This window comes from Sphaeramia orbicularis, chromosome 3, assembly GCF_902148855.1.
Source record: "Sphaeramia orbicularis chromosome 3, fSphaOr1.1, whole genome shotgun sequence".
Classification (NCBI taxonomy): Eukaryota; Metazoa; Chordata; class Actinopteri; order Kurtiformes; family Apogonidae; genus Sphaeramia; species Sphaeramia orbicularis.
The window spans coordinates 49,372,129-49,398,708 of NC_043959.1; the positions used below are offsets into that span (position 1 = coordinate 49,372,129).

At 36.7% G+C, this 26,580-nt stretch overlaps 1 protein-coding gene across 2 annotated transcripts in view; it reads left to right on the forward strand.

Annotated features, from left to right (window-relative positions):
- sbf2 (SET binding factor 2) overlaps positions 1–26,580 on the forward strand; it is a 113,357-nt gene that overhangs the window by 4,764 nt on the left and 82,013 nt on the right. For both annotated transcript variants that reach the window (XM_030130811.1, XM_030130812.1), the window contains exon 2: positions 12,537–12,622. In XM_030130811.1, the coding sequence (XP_029986671.1) occupies positions 12,537–12,622 (86 nt within the window). The remainder of the gene's footprint in view (positions 1–12,536; positions 12,623–26,580) is intronic.

The following is a 26,580-nucleotide window of genomic DNA, read 5'->3' on the forward strand; positions in this document are numbered from 1 at the left end:
CACCAGGGGGCACTGCTCTTAATTAACCATACTGGATAAATACCACGAAGAAGAGTAAAGTTTTTTGAGAAGAAGAAAGGCAGTAATAACAAACATGGAGACGACAGAGGTAACACTGATGTGGATACTAATATTGCAGCATTTTTGCTAGTAAGGTTTAAAAGCTTAGTGTCAGCAGGTAGGGAAAAGATAAATGAGCGATAAGTTTAATTTTCACTTCCGCTGGCAGTGGTCTGCGCTGCTCCGTACGCCCATAGTATTATAAGTAGGACAGAAACCGGCCGAGACCTGGGTAGTTGTCATAAATATGTCAATAGTTTTTCCTCTAACTCACACAGTCGCTCTTTGGTAGACAGATCCTCTACCTCCATGGTTCCTGCTGGTATTCTCCATCTGGGTGTGCATCTGTGAGCACCTGGAAAATGGATGGAATGTATGCAGAGGACGGACAGAATGCTCCGTCCGTATCTGTCTGTGTCTTTAACGTTACTTGCAGTCAGCATTACTTTTATCACCGTCTCCAAAATCTCCACACTCCCCACACATTATTCCACCGCCGCATACCTGCTGCACTGAACTGTGAATGTCACACGGCCGTAAGTGATATCGGTGCATTTGTGTCGGATTACTTTTATGAGTACGAGTACAAGTACACACACTGAGTATCGGAGCCGATGCCCGATACTGGTATCGGATCAGTGCATTCCTAGTGAGATGTGTGTTGCAAGATCCTGCAAGAGTTTGTTGCCAAAAGAGATCAGCTTCAAATTAAGTCATTTTTCTCCTGTAGCATGTGTCTGAATATTGTCATTTTAATGTGAGTGTTTTCATTTACTACATCCCAGCTACATAGGGGCGAAGGCGGGGTACACCCTGGACAAGTCGCCAGTTCATCGCAGGGCTGTACCCCGCCTTCGCCCCTATGTAGCTGGGATAGGCTCCAAGCGACCCCCGTGACCCTAGTGAGGATAAAGCGGGTTCAGAAAATGAATGAATGAATGAATGTTTTCATTTATGAGGCTTATGAATAAGGAGTCCAGTTTTTAAGGAGGTGAGTTTGAAAGAATTGGTTAAAATGTGTAAATCACATTTATTTTCTTTCTCATTGGAAATTCTTTGGCTTTCATTCATTCATTCTCTTAAATAGACAGGACAGAAGAGAACCTCATGTGATACTGACACATGAAATTAGGCCAATGCTTACACAGTAAAAGTACTGTCAAGCAAAAGGTTTCTATTCATATGAAATGGTAGAACTCTTGTAATTTAAGGAAGTTTGGCGTTTGTAATGAAAGTAAAGGAGCGGATCGAAACAAGATTTGTACTAAATATGATTATTCCTGTTTATTGCTCACGAAATTGCAAATACTCATACTACTACTTGCCTCCTTTAAATAAAGGCTTGGTATCTTCTGCAGCTGAGATGCACTATACAAAAGTAAATAATACACATCACACAGCCTGCAGGACTTTGTAGGGTTTATAATGGTATCATGATAAAAAATCTTCATGTCAGTTGTCAGTAATTATCACAATAATTGTCAAATCAATACATATACTTTTTTTTTTTTTTAAGTGTAAAGGCTAATATTTCTTCCTGAATGACAGTTGAAGAAACCAGATGGTTCCTTTTGATTTAAAATGATATCTTGTCAGAATAAGATACAACCCAAAAACATACCACTTCCATTTGTAATGGGAGGACCATGTCATAGTCGAAGTGTGTTTATCTGAGCTGTCAATCTATCATTGCTGTTCCAAAGACGGGAAATGAGTAGAGACACTGTGGAACTGTACATAAAACTACAACACTGACTTCCCTCTGAAAAACGAGCTGAGATAGACAAACACAAGGGAACTAAAACCACAGATAACTGTGCAGCAGTCATTTTACCACATGAGGATGATTAAGTCCAAACAGCGTTCCACCATAACTGATGATCTTTTGGAAGTCTGCCTAAGGCTTCTACCAGTAGCTACTGTCCAGACTATATTGACTTCATTCAGTGCAAGTCGTCAGAGTAAGATACTGACCAGATATGTCAATGCTAATTATATTTTATAAAGTATATTCTGTATATTTATAACTACCGTAAATTCTGGACTATCAGCCACTACTTTTTTCCCACGCTTTAAACACTGTGGCTTATACTTCGACGTGGCTTATATGACGATTTTACCGGTACCATGGCTCGGTGCCGCAGCACACCTTGGTGGTGCCGCGGCGTACCTCAGGGCCAACGCTAGGTGCCGTGGCACCACCGCGGTGCCACGGCACCTGGCACCGAGCCGTGGTACCGCGGCACCGGTGGCACCCAGCTGTGGCACCGCGGTGCCATGGCACCCGGCACCGAGCCCTGGTACCGCGGTGCCACGGCACCTGGCACTGAGCCGTAGTACTTCGGTGCCAGGTGCCATGGCGCTGTGGGACCATGGCTCGGTACCACAGCTCAGCTTGGTACCACGGCTCGGTACCATGGCATCTCATCCCTACTGCACGTCGTGGGTAATGTTAAATGAAAATGATATTACAACAGATGTAATTACTTGTTTTTAATCTTTATGTTTTAAAAATAAATTAAAAGTGCTACTCTAACGAAAAACAAAAATTTGTTCACTTTCAAGTGTCTTTCAAGTCATTTTAAGTCCGTGAATCCACAGCCGGCGCAACAGCAAGTCAATCCCGTATCAGCACGAATCCAAAGGAAATTCCCGTTAAGTCCACCGACAAAAAAAAAGAGAAAATGTGCTTTTATTACTATCCTTTTATTGCCTTGTTTTTTGTCTTTTGTTTTTTAATCATCATATTAACAACGAATCAACCTATAGATATGACCGCAAGCTCACACATATCATACCCATTTACATACAGGGAATAATTTCATTTGAACTCAAAGAAAACCTTTATCCAATTACCGTCCAGTTTTGACACAATGAAAAAAAGGTTCCACTCGGTCCCATAGACTCCCATAGAAGCCAGGCTTCATCCTGGAAATGCATTGACCATAGATTGTATGAGGAAACAGCGCAATGGGAATGTATGAGAAGTGAACAACATCGAGTCTGATGATTTGTGATAAAGCTGATTCTGAACGAACTCTTCTGTGAGATGAACGTGTTTTAACACGTGTAGTCAATGAAATGTCAACACAACCAAACATATTTAACCATTTAATTTTCATAATGATAGGGGAAGCCGGACTTCTCTTGCAGTCTATGAGAAATCGCCACTGGTGGACACCCGCGGCTTATACGTGTACAAAATTGATTTTCTTTCTAAAATTAGGGTCTGCGGCTTATATTCAGGTGTGGTCTATAGTCCGGAATTTACAGTATATATACATCTGCAATTTTTAGTGTAGGTACATCATTGTGACTTGATCATTTTAAGAGTAACTTTCAAGCCAAAAAAGTTTGGGCATCCCTGGTCAAGAACATTTAAGACGATTATAATGATTAAAAAATCTTAATGTTGACTTAAATTAAGTACAAAAATTTCTGAATTATGCAAGTGTTTTGTGTAACAGTGTAAACATAATTAACTCTAAAAAAAAAATGAATTAAAGAAAACCTTTATTTCATTTGTTATTATCTTGTAGCCCAGCCTTCAGCCACCTGAACCCTATTGTACTTCATAGTATAAATACTTTTGTCCATATAGTGCAAGTAAAAGTCCCATTCACCATCTGAGGAAATATGATATTTAATACAGTGTTTATAGTTCCAGAATTTCTTTACAGTATCAGAATCTTTTATAGAAACACTATTTACAATTTGCATAATTAACCCACTCGACTTATGACACATTATTGATACCAGTTACTTTACACCAGTGTCAGAAGTGGCTGCATTTTTATATCTTCATAAACTCCCAGAGCCTCTGTCTAAAATATGGCTAGTGTACAAAGTAAGGTTCAACAAAGTTGTGATAATCAGTCCAAGATTATATATTCAGCTTTTATCAGCTAAAAGCCATCTGTTAACTCACTAAGTACTAAATTTGACTAAATAATGCCATAAAATGCATTGTTTGGACACGATGACTTGTTAGATCGGGTCTTTCAACAGCTGGACATGTTGATTCCATGTCGTAGATGCCAGATCTTGAAGTACTGCCATGTGTGGTGGTTGTTTTTTTTTTTTTTTTTTTTTTTTTTTTAATCTTTTTTTTTTTCTTTTTCTTTTGCATTGTGTAGTCTGTTTTGTTTTATTAGCAGTAACATAAACACATGTTGAAATAGTGGTTTATTCAGTCGCTGCCAAATTAACATTGTGATAAAAAAGAGTTTATGTGAGATTGGAAGTACTGGATTTTTTTTCTTTCTATGTTTAAGTGATACTCAACATCTGTTTCTGATGTCAACCCTTAAATCTTAAATATATTCACTGGTCTTTTAATAATAAAAGCTGTGACATTTTCAACTATAAATAACTAAAAAGATTGTCAAGTAATATTAAAACGTTAGCTATAAATCTAATATATTTCATGGTTATTGCTTTCATACTGTGGTGATTTGCAGCATTTAAGTTACATGTATAATATTTGGCAAATTATCTTAATAAAAACATACCACTTTAAATATACTACTTTTAAAATAATAACTAAATTTATTGCATAATGAAAGACATCATTTTGAGACTAATCATAACTCAATGTTTAATAGATTTTACACAAGTGATTAAAAATGAACCATCTCTCTGCAGTCACTACATATGTATTTATCGCCAAAACTGAACTAGACCGATTATTGCATTTCAGCTAGAAAGACCCTTAAGCGCTCTCCTCCTCAACGTCCTCAGGCAGTTGTGGATGGAAAATTTCAGTCCTGTGGGGTTTTTTTAGTTTTTTTTTTTTTTTTTAGCACCAGTAGTCTTGTGGAGACCGGAGGTGTCATGCTAATGTTGTTATTCGGAGAAAAATGGCAGATGTGAAAGTGTTTCTCTCTTTCTTTTATATATATATTTATTTATATATCTTGGATTTACTTTCGTGATTGATTGTTTGCTTTTTAGTTCCACATTTGGCAGCTCCTGGTTTGGATTCCGACTTTGTGGTGAGAGGCACTCTGAAACCACAATGGAGGAGTTCCTTCCTTTCTGTTGTAACATTTAAAACTGATAGCGAGGGAAACTCCACAGGCTACTGTTACCACTGTCAGTCCACCGATAAGGGATCAGAACACTCTGATTTGTGTGGTTATGCAAATTATGCACAATCCACAGCAAGAAACCCATGTCTGAACATTATAATAATAATGTATGAGAATGAAATAAAACTCGGGTATAATTGAGTCATCACCTGGCTTCACATTTCCTGTATCTGATGAATTACTTAGGTAAATAATGAGTGAAAATCCTTTTAGATGAAATGTTTGACACCATATGCACTCTTACTACTTGATATGAAAAGTATGTATTATTTTTTTAAAAAGTCTTCAAGCCAAAAAGTTTAGACAGAGGGATTTGGTCTTGTTATTACTGTGCAAATGTGGAATGAGGAACCTAACACATGATGATATGATTATTTATTACACATTTGACGGATATATTTCTTTTTTTAATTCCAGCATTTTGACCTGGCACGACCTCGAGTCAGTGTCTGTCTTTATTAAATTTTTTTTTCCTCTCTGCAGCTGTTTTTGAAGCATGGAAGGCTTCCTGAATTAGATATTAAACATATTAATCATTCATTTGCAAGTCTGTGATACCTTTTTGCCATGCAAAAAAACACCACAGGTTAGTCCTTTGCATATCATTCACACAGAGCATATAACACAGAGCCTTTGTTTCCTGATAATGATTATTAAATGAATGGTCCGAGTTCTGGAACACTTAGTTAAAGTTCACCCTGATACGCTTTGAGGTCATGACTGGATTTTCCTATAGATGAATGAAGATGTTAGCGGAAAAAAAACTCAGGTACATGACTTAGATTTGCATTTAATATTGTTCATCTTAATTTGTGAACTGGAACCTGATCTGCCCACAAGATTAACAGTAGTGACAGGTGATGACAAAATCTGGGATGCAGGCACATTTTAAGATTTATAGCTGAAAATTCCACATTGAACTCAAAGCAATATAAATATGACGTTCATTGTCAGTAGGTTTGATCTGATCTCCTCTGTGACTAAAATGTGAGTACTTTTGTTTTTATGGGGATTTTCCCCTCAATCTGTGGTCCTGATAGAAACATAGAGGAAGTTGAATTAGTAGTACCTGTGAACTTGTTCCAGAGCAGCCCACCTGTGTGCACGCTTTGGCCAAACTCGGGGTACTGGCTGACGTGAGTGTTACGTCAACTGGCAGAGTCCACTGGTGGCCTCTCCATACATGGTAAAATAAGCATTAGGCCAATAATCAGCAGTAACAGCAGTAGGATAAATCAAGACGATGGAGCTGTAGGGATGAAGCTTTCCAAGAGGAGAAACATCTGCTCTAATCAAGAAAGACTAACAACCGTTCCTTGGTGGATTTTCACTTATTGTTGAGACTGTGCTGAATCACGCAAGCAAGTAATAAATTATTAGGATCATTCAATCTTTCTATGTTGGCTAAATCACATATTACTGATGGCTCCATTCCCAGTTGTGTTGTTGAGGAAAGGAATGTTTAATTCTGAATGTCTGTGCTGAATTTCAGATTTTAATTTCATAAACTCATTCGTTATTATCAGGTTATATTGTTGACATTCTGATATGAAAATCTTTTATTTGAGATCATGTAATCGGTTAATAATAAGATCAGTTTAATATTTAGTTTCAGGCAAATGCAGGAGAAAAGTCTGTATAGTACTGGTCATACTTTTTGCAGTTCTGAACATCAGGTTTTTTATCACCAGAAAGCTGGTTAGGTAACATTAACCCTTTTTTTGCATGTGAATCCACACGGTTCAGTTGACTCAAAGTGTTTTTTTCCATTCCTGCTGGTGGTGACTGTTAAATTCACTACAGTACATTCCTAGAAGTGTGAGACTTTATTGTCAGTCTGTGGATGCAGGATTCAGTGTCTGCAGATTTATTGATTCATATACTGATGTTTTTACTTGCCAAAAATGTTGTCTTCTTGTAGGCCATGCCTTATCAGTCCATTGCATAAAATGAATGCAGATGGACAATTTAAGGCATGATTCAGACCAGCGATTTGCAACGACATTGAAACATTTTGGGATGTTGTAGAGAAATTGCAACAATGACAAATGAGTCATTAAGAGTGTCGCCTATGCTGCAACTTGTCAAGTTGTTAATGGCTGGTTTTAGAACGTAGTGTAATGCAGTGTATGGTTTTTCAGTATTTATTAATATAATAAAGATAAAACAGAAATCAGCCAAACCAATTAAGCAGTGGAAATGGGATGTTTTATGAAATAATTATTGGTAAAATTTGGCTGAAATTACTGACATTCAAGTACAATACTAACGATAAAAAAAAAAGCTTGAAATTCATTTCCACATTGACTCAGACTTATTTCTTAGTTTATTTATGGAGTTGTTAGTTTTTCTTAAATGTCTATTTCAGCACATAATAAAGTGAACATAATGCATTTTCAGTGTCACATTTTTTGGCGTGAGGGGTATGATACTGGCTGATATTCCTGCTCCAGACTATCATTATTATATCGGCCTTTTAAAATTGGTCAACCTCTTGTACGTGTTGGCTATAGCTTAGCTGTTACCACGTCCTTTGGTGAAATTGTAATAATTTGTTATCTCTACTGCTTAGAGGTGAAAGAGCCAAAGTCATTCAGGAATAGATGGGACAATTTATCACCTACCCATTTTATTCATATTTTACTGTCATTTGAATTAGAGATGCAACTATAGCAAGCAATTCACTATCACTGCCTTCATTTCTTTTACATTATATAAGATACTACAAATTATATTCAGCTTCAGAGAGCTTTAAAAACTGGCACTGGGAATATTAGTAATGACTGTTGCTTCTGGAAATGATCCACCATCTCACCTGGATGCATTTGTATGAACCAGCAGGTTTTCAGAGAGTGGCAGATTGGTGTTATGCAAACTCAGCTCTTGTATTTTTGCCGAAAAACTTTAGCATGAAGTTGATCCTGACAACTTGTAAATTTTATTTTCGATTTCTTATTTTGGAATTAAGAAAATTAAGATCAAATGTGCACACAAACACATCATAAATGAGGCCCAATGATTATACAAAGCAGTTTATATCTTGAACAACACTTATTAAAGGCTTGGTTAATAGTTGTTGCTCCCCAATAAAACAATACCTTAAGCACTTTTCATTGGTAATGCTTTGATAGCAGCATATGCCATCAGAAAGCATAAAAAATATCAAGATGTTATTTTGTTAAGTCATATTGTGCAACCTCACCACACACTGGATGTGTTGTATTAAGCTGGAACTGAGCCATGCTCTTAAACATCCAAGCACGCGCCACAGACCTTGACAAGTTTTTTTTTTTGTATAAATAGCGCCTGCCAAAATCTAACTAAATAAATAAATAAATAAACTTGATGTGGATTTTCATCTCCCTCGCGCTTTGCTAGCGGATGTTAAAATTAGCGTGTTCCCTTTCATGCCTGGTTTCGATTATTCTCTGTGATGGGGTTCTTTATAGTTATCAGGGGGGTCGTATATGAGAGCACGGCTTGTTTTAATACAACAGTGCAGCCTCATGGAATGCGAGGAATTCTGTCATTTATTTTCATCTGTGGCTGAAAATTAGAAGTCGAAGCATGTGATTTCAATTAGAGGAGCTGTAAAGACCTGAAGACACGTTACGTTAAGACAGACCAGCGCTCGTCCAGCTCCAACCTCCATACGGGGTCCGGATATGCCGAGCTGCCTCACAGGTGAACAAAGGCCAACATCCAGGCTTTCGTCTTCTAAAGCTCAAATATGTACAGACGTCTGCTAAAAGCATGTGATACCTATCCCCACGCCAGAACAAAAGCTTCATGGAGGTTAATTTGTCACTGTGTTTGGTGGAGTTTTAAGGAGCTGTTGACAGCAGGCTTGAGGCAGTGGAAGCAGGAGGGCTGCCCTGTGTCGCCATGATAATGTGTTACAGTTCTCCAACCTTAGTTATACATCGTATGGGACCTGTGGCTAAAGTAGGACACAGGGGCATCTGTAGTTTGCTGAATCATGGCATTTTCTAATGGGGACACTAAAATATTACACCGGTTTGACTAAAATCAGTTAACAAAATTAATCGCTATTCAGGTATATGTGTGGATGGCACGTTGGTAGATCTACAGGGTTTAATATGATCCCACTACACTCCAGGTTACCCTGAAGACCCTGAAGGTACCCTGTGAGTTTTTTCTTGTTATTAAAGTTATGTTACATTCAGGAGTTCACTCTTACACTGTTCACTCTTACACTGTTTTTCCTAAAATTAGAGATGGGATCATAAAAAATGGGTAATGGAACATTATTTATTGATTGATAGAGTAAATTTAATAAGAAATGTGAGGTTAATTAATTTCATCAATTTTATAGCATGAATTTCATTGGTGATGTAATTTAACACAGTAAACAAACTACAAAAGTACTAATTTGACAAGTATTTCCATTTCATGCTATTATATACCTCACCGTGTTTCGAAAGAAAATATTTTGATTCCACTACATGTATTTGATACATGTACAAACTTTTTATATAAAAAATAAATGATTTTTGACTAATCAATACCTTATAGTCTACAAATGATGTAAAATTGACTCTACAGTGTTAGGCTAGAAAATTATAAAAAAAGAAAATAAGAACATTATAATGCTTTGACATGGGTTTGTCAGTGATAAAAATGGAAAATGTTTCTGTGCTCTGGTATTTATACTTTCACTGATATAAAGGAAGTGAATACTTTTTCCACCTCTAACAAATTTTCAGAAGAGTCTTCTCTTTGCTGCACTGGTCCGTTCATTTCAGATGCTGTGCCATGCAATGTCAATGTTATGACACTTCATAATGGATTTTTGTAGGTTTTTGTATGGTCCTCTGGAGACACAGTATGTCTCTTTCGGGTTTTGAGCTGAAACAGTTGCCAACCCCTGCCCTAACACATTGTTTATCACCTACAAACTGTATTTCTCATTTAGTCATCACACTTTTGTCAGACTGTGTGTGTTCTTCTTCAGTGTCACTTGCTAATCAGTGCCACTTGTTTTAAGAGAGTGATATCATCATTTAAAACATTGTTCCGCTAGGAAGAAAAGAAACTGTTCTTCCATTTTGAAAGGGAAATATGGCAAAAGCTTTAAGAAAGTTGTTAAAAATATTTATAAGTCAATCTGGGTTATGAGAAAGTGTTGTTAAAGGTTTTGAATGGAAGCCAATGATTGTTTCAAACATGTCAGTCCAGGTTTTTCCTCTTTGGATATAAATAGATCAACTTGGCTTTTTGCTTAATTGTAAGTATCCCTCTCTGTAAATGTCCTTTTATTTAAACAGATATTTTACAGTTTTAGAGCTGATTAGAGCTGATTATTCAATTTCTGTCTTACTCTGTTGATAGGAGACCATTTTCCCTTGGCTGATGAATAGAAAGTGTGTCTTTGCTGTCAAAGAGTGATCAAGTCAAGACTGTTATGACAAAGCATTAAGAGGCTGTTGACTAAAGAGCTGCATATCATGTATGGCCAATCGATTTCAACACAAAGTCACAACTACTAAATATATAAAGTACAGTACAGTAGTTTGAATGAAGAACGACAGAGACAATGCTGATTTTAGAGCTAACAATTACAACCTACAACATCTTGTGTGTAATTCTGTTTTCACTAGAGCAGGTGAAATGTTTTATCTTAAGAATTTCTTAATTGCATGAACAGACTATATATTTCTATTTATCTGTTGCACAAATACATCCCAAGAAATTGGCCATATGTATTCAATTTCTGTCTTACTCTGTTGATAGGAGACCATTTTCCCTTGGCTGATGAATAGAAAGTGTGTCTTTGCTGTCAAAGAGTGACTAAGAGTTTAAAATAACGCTGAGATGAAGTCATGGGGTCAGACAACATGGTGTGACAAAGCGCATATTGAGAAACACACACTGAAATGCTGTTTTTGGCATGTTAAAAGAAGGGAATTTTTCTTTAATTAGATAAAATTTCCATTTATTAGCCGTCCAGATTGCTAAACAAGAATGTTGCAGTCATATATCAACTCTTAAATACATATTGCGTTGTGTTTGCACTCGTGCTGACATGACTTATTACATCCAATTTAAGTTTCAGAGTTTTGCAAGACTCGGCCATATGGGGTCCTGGGGGAGATCTACGAGGGAGTTAGTTCACCAATAGAGCGTGCACTGGTCAAACTTGCAAATCTTTGTGGCTGAATGCTTGGTACACCTGCTATAGATCAGCATCCAGCTGTGAACATACCCTATGCTTTTGTATGAATGACATGCCCCTATTTCACATATATTTTTAGGATCAAGTCAAGACTGTTATGACAAAGCATTAAGAGGCTGTTGACTAAAGAGCTGCATATCATGTATGGCCAATCGATTTCAACACAAAGTCACAACTACTAAATATATAAAGTACAGTACAGTAGTTTGAATGAAGAACGACAGAGACAATGCTATGCTTGCTATGAAAAGGTGCCAGAAAGAACAAGAAAGTTGTCCCTCGTTTCTCTGGGTTTAACTTTGATTCTTTACCCCCCCCCCCCCCCCCTTACTTTACTACTACTAAAAAAAAAAACAAAAAATGAATGACCTTCTCCCTCTTGTAATCTGCTTTGTGTTAGCGTTGCGGGTTCCATATCTCACTTTGGGCCACATTCCTCCTGAAACATCTTGAATCAGTCAGTCTCAGCAGGATTTCACCAGGAATTTTTTTTGTGTGTGTGTATTTTGCAATTATTGTTACATGATTGAATGCATTTGCAAAAAAAATAACAGTTGGGTCAAAAATATGAGCCATCCTTTTTACTATTTGAATAATGTGAGGTCTTTGTTTAATTCCACTTTTTATTTGAAGTGGGTCAGACAAACTAAAGTCTGCAAACAATGCTTGGTTAGCATCAATAATCATATTTGTATTGATAATTACAAAATCTGCCTTTTTGTTTGTGTAATGAAAATATTCAGTTTATCCTCATCATTCAGTTTGTGTCACTGTTAACGTTTTTACATATGAAACTATTTTCCAATTCCTCTTTAGAATTGTTTTCTTTTTTTTTTTTTTTTTCCGTGAATTTTCATGTTTCCTGTTCCTGTTTTTATGAAAGTGGCCTTGGGTCATGTGAAATCACTTCAGTTGAAAATCATGTCTTCACTAGAAGTATGTGTAATGTATGTACGGTATATGAATGTATGTAGTCAGAAAAGGGGGGAAACTGCTTGGAAGTCATAACAAAAGAATTCTCGGGAAGAAAAAAAGTTCAGGAACATTTTTTTCTGATGTAAAAAAAAAACCCAATGCAACATGACGGGCCAAATTAAAATATCATAGGCAATCAATGCAGAGCTTTTCCTGCTATGATGCTCATTTCTTTGCATCCTGAGTGATGTGTCTTTGTTCCATTTCACCCACAGGTTCAGGAGAGGGATGTGGGAAGATCATTCAGCGATACCCCAAGACGGACTGGGAGGGAACCGCGTTCCCTCAGGGGGTGGAAATGGTGAGTGACGCGCTACCACCTCACTACTCTATAAATACAAAATAACATATAGTGAATCAGCCTAAGTTCAGCAGAATTCAAGTACTTTTCTGTGGGGAACAGGTGCCAGTGTTGGCATCTCGTGTTTTAGATAAATTCCTTCTAAATGCTTTTATTCACTACTTTGAAAGCCTCTTCTCCCAGAATCCTGTATGATCTTCATTTCCAGCTTGGTTCCCATTGCTCTCTGTCCTCTCTGTAGTCACTTTGTTCCCTCCCTATCTGTTTGGTGAATGCAGGGGGTCTGTCACAGGGGGTCAGTTACCCTTATATGGTAAAGTAATGGATGGACAGATACTTGCTTATCAGGGGGAAACTGTCATTCTGCAGAGTACCATTAGCTGTAACAGTATCAAAGTGTGCAAAGCTATGCATGTCTGTGTTGTATCTGTTTTCGTTCATTTATATTAGCTTCTGCAGATAAGCTTTTAATGACTAAGCATAGTGTTTTTTGGCAAAAGGCAAAGAGTGAAAACAGCAAGAGGAGTCCCAGAACAGCTCTTAGACTCCAGTTGAAAAGGACAAGTTTGCTCAGCACATATTTCTGTAATATTAAGTTATTTGTTTCATTTATTTATTTATTTTTTTATTGTCTTTTCTGTTACTAAAGCAGTGTATGACTTTCATCACAATTTTTTTAAATTTGTAAAACACAAGTGATCGCCTAATTATCACTAATCCATTAGTCTTTCTGTGCTTACGTACCTGAATCACTTCCCTCATGGTGAACAACTTTGAAGATGACTTCATGTTTACGTAACAAACCAGGCCTTTTCTGAAATTTTGTCGCGAAGTGCATCGTGGGAATGGGAATTCCACGCAGCAGTGATTTCACTGTCTCTTGGTGAGTGTTGAACCCAAATGTCACCTTTACCTCCATCCACCTACGATACTCATGCTTTAAAACAACCCTTGTGGACTGTATAATTTTACGTTGTTGCAATCTGGCTCATTTTCTTGCCGAATCTGTGAGAAACCGCTTTCGCTTGGTTGCCATTCCCACAATGCACTCTGTGACAAAATTTTCAAAAAGGCCCAAGTGACATTTCAGTTTGTTATGTAAATAAATGGAATGTGTTAATGGTGGAGTCATGTTTGAAATTGTTCACCATGGGGGAAGTGATTCAGGTGTGTAAGCATGGAAAGACTAATGGATTAGTGATAATTATTGTTTTTTTTGTTGTACTTAGTCGGTTGTTTTATTTTTTTTTTGTCTTTCTTTATGCTAATGTTGTAATGAGGTGAGATTTATTTAATAAGCCCCATGGGATTTTCTGATCTCACCAGCACAACTTGTTTCTTTGCTTGTCCTAATGTTTAATTTGTTGTTGTGTGCAAAATAAATAAATAAAAATTAAATAATTAAGCTATCACTAGGGCTTTACAAATTTGAAAAAAAAATTGTGATGAAAGTCATACGATGCTTTAAGGACCACTTTAGGCATTGCTAACAGGTCACTGTCTATGTCATTTAGGCAATCTTTTCTGAATTTTTATTAACTGTTCCAAAATAAATATTTGTGCTGATGCCTCTGTGTGCTTTTCCCATCAATTGAGGCTGTAACGGGCAAATGTGTTGAATTTGGCAATTCTATGCCCATTTTCATGTAGAAAAATGAGCATTTGATCCTCTATATTTGTGATAAAAGAGCTGTGGTAAACAAATCAGATCAGAAGTAATGCACCTCTGTTATTATCTATTTCATTGCATGAGTGGACACAATTTTTTTTCTTGAATTAATTTAAATTAACTTTATGAAAACTGTGACAAACTAAGTCGCAACATGGAGATTGGTACTTCCTCTTGATTCTTTTCTTGCTCAACAAAAATAACATGCACAATGTTTTATATTGATTGTGAATATTTTTCTCCAGTCGTAACCTATCATTGATTTATTACTACCATCAGGGAGGTTTTTACCTGTGTTTGTCTGTTAGCAGTCTAACATAGACAATTTTGGACAAATGACCCTGATTTTTATTTTGTGAGTACCTGAAGACAGTGAGTACAGATGATCAAATTTTGTTCATTCTGTTCATCCTAGGTCAAAGGTCAGGAGCAGGTAAAATATTGTGAAATGAAAAAAAAAAAAAAAAATCAAAACAAAAACAATCTTATCTGTCAAAACTCATTTGATTTGTATTTGTTGCATGTGTTATAGTATCAAACTCTCGTGTCACAAAATGTTTAACCTTGGAGGGTGAAGGTCACAATCAACTACTGTATATCTTAGTATTTTGTAAACTGATGTTTCTCACATCTGAACTGAGGTATTTTTGTATCTTTAATATTATTTATTGATAATACGCATATATAACATGATTTCACTAAATTATTTTGAATCACATTGTGTCTTGTGTTTATCTTGGCAAAAGAAAATCAAGTATTGTCCAAAGCACTGACAAACATTTCTATTTATTTTATGGCCCTGTTGCTTAGTCCCATTCTTTACACTAATTCACTGACTCATCTTACATAATGTTGGCCACCCAACAGCTGTTTTTGTTGGTCAATGAAGTCTTTCATATGCTTTCTGTTTGGTGGAAAGGCTCAGAGGTCGTACCTAGAGAAGTTTTAATTTAGGAGCCAAATGATGTAGAGCACCAGAGTAGGTGTAGAAGTCAGCATGTTGCATAATATGGGTCAGATATCTAAGCCAAGACAAATGGAGAGAGCTAATCTAAACATCAGGCATTCCTCAAAATCTCATGTTTAGATGAAGTAATAGTTTTTCACTATGATTGAATCCTTTGTACAAATGCATATCTATCACAAATTACTACAGTTATATGTTTTAATATTACATTTGAATTAAATAAATCTTTATCAGTTGATATATGATGTCCCCTACATATAGTAGCTATAGCTGAGATCTATTTTCTCTCTGTGGACGTGGTCAAAGCGAAACTATTGTGTGATGACTTTTGTTTATGCAATGGTATTTATAAGGCAATTGAGGACAAGTGAGGCTGTTATTCCACCACAAATAGACATATTGTGAGTGGGTGGTTAAATGGCATGCAGCCGTCTTCCTGTGTAACTCATTGAGTTTGTTGGTGGCCATCAACAGTGTCTTGCTGTGAATTACTGCTTAGAGAACCAGAGTGGTGTGTCATACCGCACAGCGTAGTGCTCATCAGAGACGACATACAGTTAATATAATAAATCAGACTGTATGTCCAGTCAAAGTGGCCAGTAAATTGTTGTTGAGTACAACTTGTTGAGTTGACATTTTGGTGATAAAGGATGACGTGGTAACCTTACTGGTCTTTGGCCTTTTGTTGACTCTGAGGGATGGAGCAGGGTGGCTCCGTTCTGTCAGCATCATTCCTCAAAAATCCTGTCATCATATCACAGAGTTTAAATATAGAAACACTGCTATGAGTTGAGCTAAATCTATTAACTTAGTGTTTCCAGATGTCACTGAAGACCTGTGTGAGTGTGTGTGGATTTTTTTTTTTATCGCATCTCACTGAAGTTGTCCCCCCATACTTCTTCATTATGTGTCAGCCTAGACTGAAATTGAGACATACAGCTATCCCCAGTGTACTAAGAAAACATAAGGCATGATGTTTCTCATTGGAGTAAGTAAGCCTGCGCTGAAGCGAGAGGATGCATTTAATGCTAAGTGAGACCTTTTTGGCAAATACTCTGCATATTTTCTTAAGCACATTATGTTTCTCTAAACTTACACTATATTAAAATAGAAAAGCGTAAAATATTCAATAACATTCTGAATAGGATTCATATGTTGACATCGGCGGCTTTCTCTATCGCAAAGCTCCCAGAGGAGTAAGCAGGGACAGGAAATGTGCCTGTCTACTATGTTGTGTGTGACAAACTTTGGTCAAGAGCCAAATGACTGGAATTCCGACTTTGAAGCTTTAATGAAGACACACCATAGTGTTTAACAGACCCACTAAGCAATTTGCATTTTGGCTCTGTTTTGGCCTGGTATGTAAACCATTATTATCTGCAGATTTTCTCTACTCCATGAAAAAGAAAATGAGTCATTTACAAACACTGAGGAACACATCTGTAGAAAACAGTGGATGAAGCTGAGCACGAAAAGCATTTTGCGGTCACAACAGGCCCCCAGCAAACTAAATAACCACAGATGAGGAATGCACAGAGAAAAAGCGTTTACAACTTGTGCTAGGAAAAATGTGTTTCTAATCTATCCCGGCAAGTGATGATGATAGGAACCAGCTCGATCCTCATCTGTTATGGATGAGCCAGGTTTGTAGATAGAGGTCAGTACATTGTGCGTCTAGTACATTTCCATCAGCTCACCCTCCAGTGTCAGCGTCCAGTGTCAACGTCCTCATGGTGAACTGTAAATGCACCAATGTTATAGTACTGTATATGACATTTATACTGCAGGTCACTGCGGTCAAACACACTTCAGTCAAACATTTTTGGACAAGCATAGCTATGGTCTGTAAATTTTTTTTTTTTTCGGTATTTGTGATGCTCTCACTTTTCTCGTCTCTCCCAGTAACTTTTACCAGGAGATCTGTATGAAACTACAAAAATGGGAGTATCTGTTCTAGTTTTTTTTTTTTTTTTTTTTTTTTTTTTTAACTGTAGTTCACTAAACTCAACACAGGGTTCGTACAGGTACTTGAAATTCTTGAAAATCCTTGAATTTCAATGTTGTATTTTCACGGTCTGCTTGAATTTTACTTGGTGTGCTTGAAAGTCTTACAGTTATAACTATGTGATATGCTTTATTTATTTTTAATATTAACTTTGGTCAAAGGTACTTACAGACAGTGATACATTTTGAAAAATAAAACTTTATGTCGAAAAATAAAATTCCCAGGTGTTCTCAGGTCGACTCCAGGTCCATTTTTATCTTAATCTGTCTCGGTGCGAGTGTGTCTGAAGAACACTAAATGGCTTCCCTTTTTTTGGATAAAACTTTGTGTTCTCCTTTAATTTCTAAACTTCTTGCAATTATGAAACATGATTTTAGATGTTTATAGCATAATACAATGTACATTATTGTGATAAAAAGTGAAAAAAAATATGAGAATGAGTATATGTATTCCTGTAAATATGTATTTTACCCCAGCAATAAGGTGCTGTGCTGGAAAAATTTCAAAATGACCCTTAAAAGTGCTTGAATTTGACCTTGAAAAATGTGTATGAACCCTGTCAACAATACAGTCATTATTTCCACATTTCCTGGACAGTTATGTGTACCTGCTTTTGTACTGAATCTGCTTCACCTGCAGTACAATTTTCAGATTTGGGAATCATAACCAACCCACCAGTGTCTTTAGATCCATTATTTCTAATTGTCCTTCACAATGCCTTTTATGCCTAGTTTAATAAGGATGTTCAAATTAAATTAAGTTAATTTACCAAAATTGCACAGTAACATCCTACAGTTGGTCATTTCCACTGACCACTAATGCTGAAATGAACTCCATAATTACCAAATGAAGGCCTAGATTTTGTGGTTTTCAGTAGTTAATTGCTCAATTTTCTGACTGAATTCCAGGTCCATTAATTCAGTGTTTTGAATGTCAGTATAACATTTGTTCCTTATGGATTACCAGGCTAACAGATGGTGATCTATGGCTGTTTTCACTCTGCAGGCAAAAGTGGCACAAATCTGATATTCTTTTATTTTTCTTATTTTGTGAACAGCACAAACCACACAGAATCTGATCTTGCCAATTCTAATTCAGGCCACTTCCACATGTGGTCCTGAATCTTTTCCAATGGAACCTCAGTCTGAACAGTCAGAATTCGTGCACATTTTTACATCATTTAAAATTCAGATTTGCTACAGTTCTGTATGGCAGGGAGTCACTTGCATACTAAAAAGTAGTTCAGTTGATATATGTTATGGTAAATCACTGCAGGGACCTTTTTGCTGCAAAATGAATATTGATAATACTACATATTTTAGCTTAAAACTAAGTTTTAAATGCACAGCTTTATTGTAGTGGAGTATTTTCACTGTGTATTAGTACTTTTACTGAATGGAATGATCTGAACATTTCTAACTCCTCCTATTTGTGTATGTACCACAATCCAGTATTATTACCAGTTCACAATGGAACTTGATATTTACCACATTTTAAAAAATAACGTCAAAAAATAAAACAGCCAAACAAAAACATCTGAGCAGTAAATCAGAGTTGAGCACTAAGACTAGCAATGCGAATGTAGCGTAGGAGTCCCTGACTGTTCCTCTCTTTCTCGTAGTTTTTCATTTTTTTTGTGCTCCTGATAAACACTTTTATTGTCATCAGTATTTTTTTATGTTTGACAGACTCTGTTAAAACAAGATTAAGTCTAGATTGTAAAACATCATGTTTTCAAAACTGTCCAAGTTGATTTGAGTTATTTGGACTCCTCAGACTAAATCCTGTCTTAAATTGTCTTTGTGATTTGTCTGCCAACTCGGTTGTAAATTTTTTTTTTTTTTCTGCATTAGCCCCAATCATACCTGGCTGTGTATTGTGGCAAAGTAGAAGTACTTTGATCCAGTTTACGTCTTGTAAAGCGTGTTGAGGAAGTACTCAAAAGAGAACGTCCTGATCTCCTGTTCAGTTCTGAAACTATAGAACACACAGGAAATAGTGACCGTTATATAACTTGATTAGATTAGATTACATTAGACATTACTGATCCCACAAATTCAAATTAGTTTGAATGTCTATATGTTAAATATTCACAACAGTATTTTCAGGATGCATATTTTACTCATACAAATATATTACACTTTGATCTACAATAACTTTATATTATTTGAATAAACAAGATGAAGATAATTCATTGTAGCTGAGCTATGTTTGGATATGTTTCTAATTTACTAAAATATAAAAGGTGACCTGTTATGAAGTTTAGGGTTCATATGCACTTGTTTTATAAAATTCATACAGTGTTAAAATTGTATATTGTAATATCCTCCCAGACAGAAAACCCACTACTAGTAAACCCCAAAATCCTGCATTATACAAAACAAACTGACCACAGTATTGGATTTGTTATGAAAAACCGTATTCATCCAGAAGACCGTTGAATTGTGGAGATGACAATATGAACTACAGTGGAATGGAAACAGTTGTTTGTTTCTGCTTGGGTTAGCCTTCAGTTTGTGTTCTGCGTGTGTGCTGAGTGAAGAGGGATGTCTTCAAAACTATGCCCATGAGGTCAAACACATTCCACAGTGCCACAAAGTTCAGTGTTAAACATGAAGGTCAGTTCATTACATGTAGCCTGCAGACATCATTCTGTCAGCAGACTCGTTACCCCTGCCTTCTCTCAGCAGAAAACAAAACATCTTTATCAATGAATTCGCTTACAGATCAATCAGTGTCCTACTCAATCCCTAATACTTGACTTTTGCACGCTATGGTTAACAGCTACATTAAACTGTTAATACTTCTGCTGCTGTTAAAAAAGTTTAGCTCTGATCGGATCCTATTAGTTTGGCTCTTTAGGTTAGACACTAATAAACATGCTCTGCTCAGCACATTCAGGTTGACATTTATCCAGATAAATAGATTTTTTGTGGATTAAAAAACCTTTGTCATCCATTTGTCGTTTGTCTTCTTTCCCTGAAGTATTTCTCAGTTTGTTTTCATAGCTTGAAGGCAACCTTTTCTCACCTTTAAAGGCTTGTAGTATTTAACCTGAGGTGTTTGACATTAAAAACAGCGGGAGTCTCAGCCTATCTTCTGCTCTGTCTCTGTTGTGGCTTAGGGCGAGATTCTGCCACACTGAACAATAGAAATTCTGTGCTCGTCTACTCCTGCACGCAGTGGGTTTTTTTTTTTTTTTTACTTGGTCAGCAAAGCAAGCACTGTTGTTCCTCTCACTGAATGCCATCCCGGTCATTTGCTGCAGCCATAATTAGACATTCATACATGTAAAAATGTCAGTCAGTCATACTTGAATGGAGACACGGAGACTACTGCTTCATCATCACTTCAGAATTTCACCCAGTCTTCTCCACTGATTTGCCCAAATTTGGGTTGTCTAGTGCTATGAACTGAACTAACATGATGGACAGTCATAAGGACATTCCTTCAGTATGAGAGTGTTGTTTATCGTACGTACTATAAATACATACACTTGAATATAATTGCCTGTAATTACTAATGTTTGCTCCATCTCAGCAGTTATTGTAACGTATATGTCATGATAATTTATGCATTATTTATGTGGTTTTTGATAGGGACAGACACATGTACATAGATACACTGATAACAGCAGTTTATAGGAAATGTTACTTTGTGACACTCGCCCCTAGAAGCGTTTTTACAGAATCAAAAAGTACAATATGAAGTATGACTATAGTATAGCTCTTTAAAACACATTACTCATAAATTAGACATGAGTACAGGGAGGTTGCTGAATAGACCAGGATATAGTGGCTCTCTTAAAAGTGGGAAAGTTTGTAGCAGATGTCAGATAATCCAGACATTTGCTCCTTTCACAGCAAATGATGTCCGATTCTGGAGCAAAAGATGTTTCAGATAATGGAAGTTTACTGTTGCTACATGAAGTTGCACTGGTGGATCTGTAGGAACTTTGCAGTTCATTTATGTAATGCAAACGTGTGTATTTATACATATAAATACCAGTATTATGTAATAAGATCAATAAAATTGGTAAAACTTAACCTAAAAATATAAAAATTTGTATTTATATTTGTATAAATGTGGCATTGATGATATCTTTTTTTAATTATAGCCAATAATTTGGCCTGATTATTTAAATTCAGTGGATCTAAGTAGGAACGGTTGGCCTGAGAACAGATAGCTGAACCAATGAAAAATGTAAGAAAATCCTTGGCTGTTGATGTAGTGTGGTGCATCCTAGGTTCATCCTAAAACAGTTCAGATTAGCCTTCATTATTTTACGTGTTTTTTCAACATGTCTCTTAAAATGTAACTGAGAATCTAAGATGATATCGAAGTACAGCCTGGCAAAACAAAAGTCTGACACATCTATAATATTACATATTATAGAACATGTATAACATATCACTGGTCCCCCTTTACCTTTTGAATGCCAGATGCATTTACAGTGACATAAAGCCTATCTGATGTCACAACATTTTTTTTTTTTTTTCATTTATTAGGCACATAACGGTGTTTAACATAGACCTGGCCAACTGAACCAGCTTCAGATCATAACGCTGCCCCCACAGGTTTGTACTGTAGGTTCGAGGCATGATGGATAGTAGCTTCATCCTCCCATTTCTCTGGAAAAGGGGCAGTCTGGACTCATCTGACCACATGACCCTTTTACATTGAAACACAGTCCAGTCTTTACGCTCTTTATCAAACTGATGGTCGTTTAAGGTATAACACGCTACTCACTGCATCATTCCAGGTTAAAGAACCTGTTGCAGCTGAAATATGAATCATTGCTGAAATAATTCATTGGAAGGATCTCGGCTTTACCTCTAAATACTCCATGTAGCTCCTGGATTTACACAAAATTCCTGTGTTGACTTTTCTTTGGCCAGGTTGTGTATTTCTCTCTTTTTATTATCCAATGAGTTCACCTTTAATTCTAATGATTCCTCTAATTCAAGGATTCTGTTGCAGTTTGTTGTTGTTCTTGGAGTTTGTAAGACAAAAAACAGACAAAGTTTTCTTAGTATTTAGGGTCAGACAGCAGTTATTAAGCCAAGCTGAAAACATTTCTAAATTTGTGGTTAGCCCTTCTTCATATTTCTGTCCCATCCCACCTCACACTTTCACGTTTTTCTTCTTTCTGACAATAATATGTAGACATACAGTAAGTTGCCCCTTGGGGCCTAACTTCCGCAAATGAAGGAATTTGATCTGACTTGAACAGACTGTAAACATTTAGGTCATTTCTCTCGTCTAGATCTTTGACTTCTTGACCTCCTTTTTCCCTCAAATCTCTGCTGTAATGAGGAACCAGGCTTGAATGTCCGGGAAGGATGCTCAAGTTATTCAGAAAATGTGTAAACGGCTGCTGTCGTGAGGGGGAGTTGTTATGAAGGCTGGGCTATGGCACAAATATCGGAGCCTATTTATTCACATTGTCTCAGAAAACAAGTACTTAATGGCCTGGCACCAGAATGAGCAGAATCAGGCTCAATACAGGGAGGAAAAAGACTCACCTCTGTTGTTGAGAGGAGTCATTCATGTGGCTTTGAAATTTCAATAAGCAATTCATGACAAACTTAACAACATTGTTCATCATCAGCAGCCTTGGTTAGTCAGTGTTAGGTTTCCCACCAAGCCACAGACAGATGAAAGAATGCAGCTTAATTGCATGACTTGATGGATTGACTCAAATGACCATAACCTGACATGTCGCGCTGCACGTCGATGTCTTATGATGTTTGTAAAACTATGAGCGAAAAGCTAAACAGTGCATTCCAGATAGCAGGATGCTGTTCCAGGCAGGGGGAGAATAGGATCATGTGTTTGTCAGGAAGATCCACACATGAGTAATCAATGATTCGTGTGCCAGTGAAGCTAAACACATCAGGAAACAAAGCTGGAGCTGTCAAGCATGCAGGACTTTCCACACTGAAAAGCACTATGAGCTCACCAGGAAATGGGAATACACAGGATGCAATGAAGCCACAGAATGCTGCAGAACTTACATACACAGGCTTTTAGATGAAATTCTGGAGAGGCTTTCAGTCTTTATTATTTATATACATTGGCTTTCTTGAATTCTGAAACCCATTGTGGGCGAATGGGCACTAGAGGCCACGAATGGGGGCAGTGTTTTGGAATACCCCGTCCTGTATATCCGGCATATTTCCACTGTTTCTGAAGAGCTGCCTGGCTCCAGAGATCCCAACACTTGACTACCAATGAATGCCATCATTGCTAGAAAATATGTGCTGATTGCCACTAATATAAAGACCAGTAGCTGCTGGCATAACTTGAAGGCTAAAAATACACTACTGGTCAAAAGTTTCAGAGTACCTCCTTTTTTTTCCTACACTATACTACATTTTTAGTTAGAGGTGTGGGTAATATGAATTGTGATGCAAACGAAATAACTGAATGTTCACTTCTCTACTTGTAATGCACTGCAGAGGGATTTATGTTGTGTTTGTAAAGTTTATGTTCTGTGGTGGGTCTTTTCAAGAGCTGGTATGGAAAAACCCCAATTTATTTATGTTATAGACAGTTGTAGTCTGACTTTGAAAGCTTTTTCTCAATAAAAGGAGGTTCAGATTTATCTAACTGCTTGTATTAACTTATGAGAAAATAGCCTTGTGGTAATGTAGAATTTATGATGTAACAAGAGTTATTGTGCATTTGACTGGTAGTTTATGAATCCACATTCTTATTATCATTGTCCTGTCTGCTAGAAACCTGAAAAAATGTCAACATAATGGCAACGTACCAGCCTGTATGCCCAGTTTCAGTTGTGGTGGTCAGTGTTAAACTATTTCAGAGTGACTTGTCAGTATTTTTTTTTTTACTGTAATTGTTCCTTCCTTGTTGTCACAGTAGATATAAAACTAATGTGTTAACTCTGCAGAAGTGGAGCTGTTGTCAACTTGGGCTTGATGTTTGAAAAGCTAAGGTTAAAATAGCCAGGAACTCTCAGGCACTGACAGCATAATAACATGGTGCAATAATACATTACACTGCTGTCATTCAGCTACAATTTTAGCCCTTATAGCAAGAGCATGAGACGACAATGTTGGTTGATTGTCAACTCTTATTAGTCTCCTTGGGTTTGGCCTCTGGGAGCTTGTAATAGGGCTCATACTCTTAGCCCATTCTCTACTGTATTTTTTCCCCTTTTCAATCAGTTACTTTTTTTTTTACTTGTTTATTGGAACTAGTCAAATAAAATGCTCATGTAATCTTCTGCACATGCGTGTATTGTAAAGAAGTAAAGGTTTATTAGGAACCAGTGATGTGTAACCACTTCCTTTGTTTTATTTTATCTGGATCTTGTTACTTGTTACTTTTACATAGAGTCAACTCAGGATCAGTGATTACCATTATGCCACTTATGTTGAACCAAACTTGTACAGTAAAAATACAACAAATATACAACGTTCGGGTTAAGGAAAACTACATTATATGTTGTGGGGACAGGTAGTATATTGAATTAAGTCAATGATTCGAGGTTTTACTTTCTGACAGTTGTGGAAAAATTGTAAAATCAACACCATTCCTCTGGAGATATTTCTTGCTCAACAAAAATTCAGAATGCAATATGTTTGCCTCTTGTAATATATTGTCTTTAGTTCACAAGAACTGCCCAGCTCTAAAAATGTTTGCATATACAGGGTGGGGAAGCAAAATTTACAATGAACATTTAGTTGTTTTTTCTCAGCAGGCACTACGTCAATTGTTTTGAAACCAAACATATATTGATGTCATAATCATACCTAACACTATTATCCATACCTTTTCAGAAACTTTTGCCCATATGAGTAATCAGGAAAGCAAACGTCAAAGATTGTGTGATTTGCTGAATGCACTCGTCACACCAAAGGAGATTTCAAAAATAGTTGGAGTGTCCATAAAGACTGTTTATAATGGAAAGAAGAGAATGACTATGAGCAAAACTATTACGACAAAGTCTGGAAGATACTATTAAAGAAGAATGGGAGAAGTTGTCACCCGAATATTTGAGGAACACTTGCCCAAGTTTCAGGAAGCGTGTGAAGGCAGTTATTGAGAAAGAAGGAGGACACATAGAATAAAAACATTTTCTATTATGTAAATTTTCTTGTGGCAAATAAATTCTCATGACTTTCAATAAACTAATTGGTCATACACTGTCTTTCAATCCCTGCCTCAAAATATTGTAAATTTTGCTTCCCCACCCTGTATGCCTGAAAATCTGTACAGAAATGTGATGTAGCTATTAAATAAAATCCCGTCCAGAATTTCTCACTTAATTTCAAGTTCACCATCTAATAGCTGGTCCAACTATAGCTACTCAGAAAAACAGTGTTTGGACAACAGAGCACAAGCAAAAATAACCAGCACTTAATTCGACAAATATCAAAAACAAGCCAACTGTCCGAGACCAGTGTATGTCATGAAGTATTTCATAAAAGAACAGACTAATGCAACAAAGATGCACCGCTAAGCTAACACTAAGGAGATCCAACAGTACAAGTATTATTTCTCTGCTGCTAAAACTCACTGAACAAACCCAAGAAGAGTAAAAATAAAGGTTGCACTATGATGCAATGATCATAACTTGGTTTTATATGAATTAAACTTTTTGGTATCGGCTCATCCATTGTTTTATGCTACATTGAAATTATTTCAACTAGAAACAAATAAACCAGGGTTTAATATGTGAAGTGCCAAACAGACTCATGGTAAATCCTCATTAGACCCCTCTATGTATCAATTTTTTTTGTATTTTAACTGACCTTTCCAATGGGACATGAGAGAGACAGTGGTTTACAATGAGTAAATCTGCCAGGGCCTTCACAAGACGGTGGAGGAAGCACCTGCTTCAGAGCTGGGTCATTCTGAGCCATTATCTAACAGCCCTGTAAAGGCCAGGACTCTAGGATAGCCATTGTATTTATCTTGTACCTCAGGACAAAGCTGTTTACGCTGCTCTTTCATTTATCACTCCATGTGTGCTCAGAACACTGTTTTGATGTTGTTTTTTCCCCCCTTTTTTTGGGAGATGACAAAGAAAACCTTGTTTACCAAGCCTCAGCTGATATTGGTAAATGTCAGCTGTAGCAATGAACTCATAAAATTAGCAATGTTTGATAAATGAGTACAGCACCCAATGAAAAGCTACAATACTTGAATTTACAAGCAAGTAGAGTGCCATGTTTATAGGTACCTGTGGTGACAAGTAGTTCAGACTGTTGACAGCTGAGAAAAAGCAAAAAAAAAAAATACTGCCTCCAATCCAAATAAGCTTGTCTCTTTGTCAAATACTAGACAGA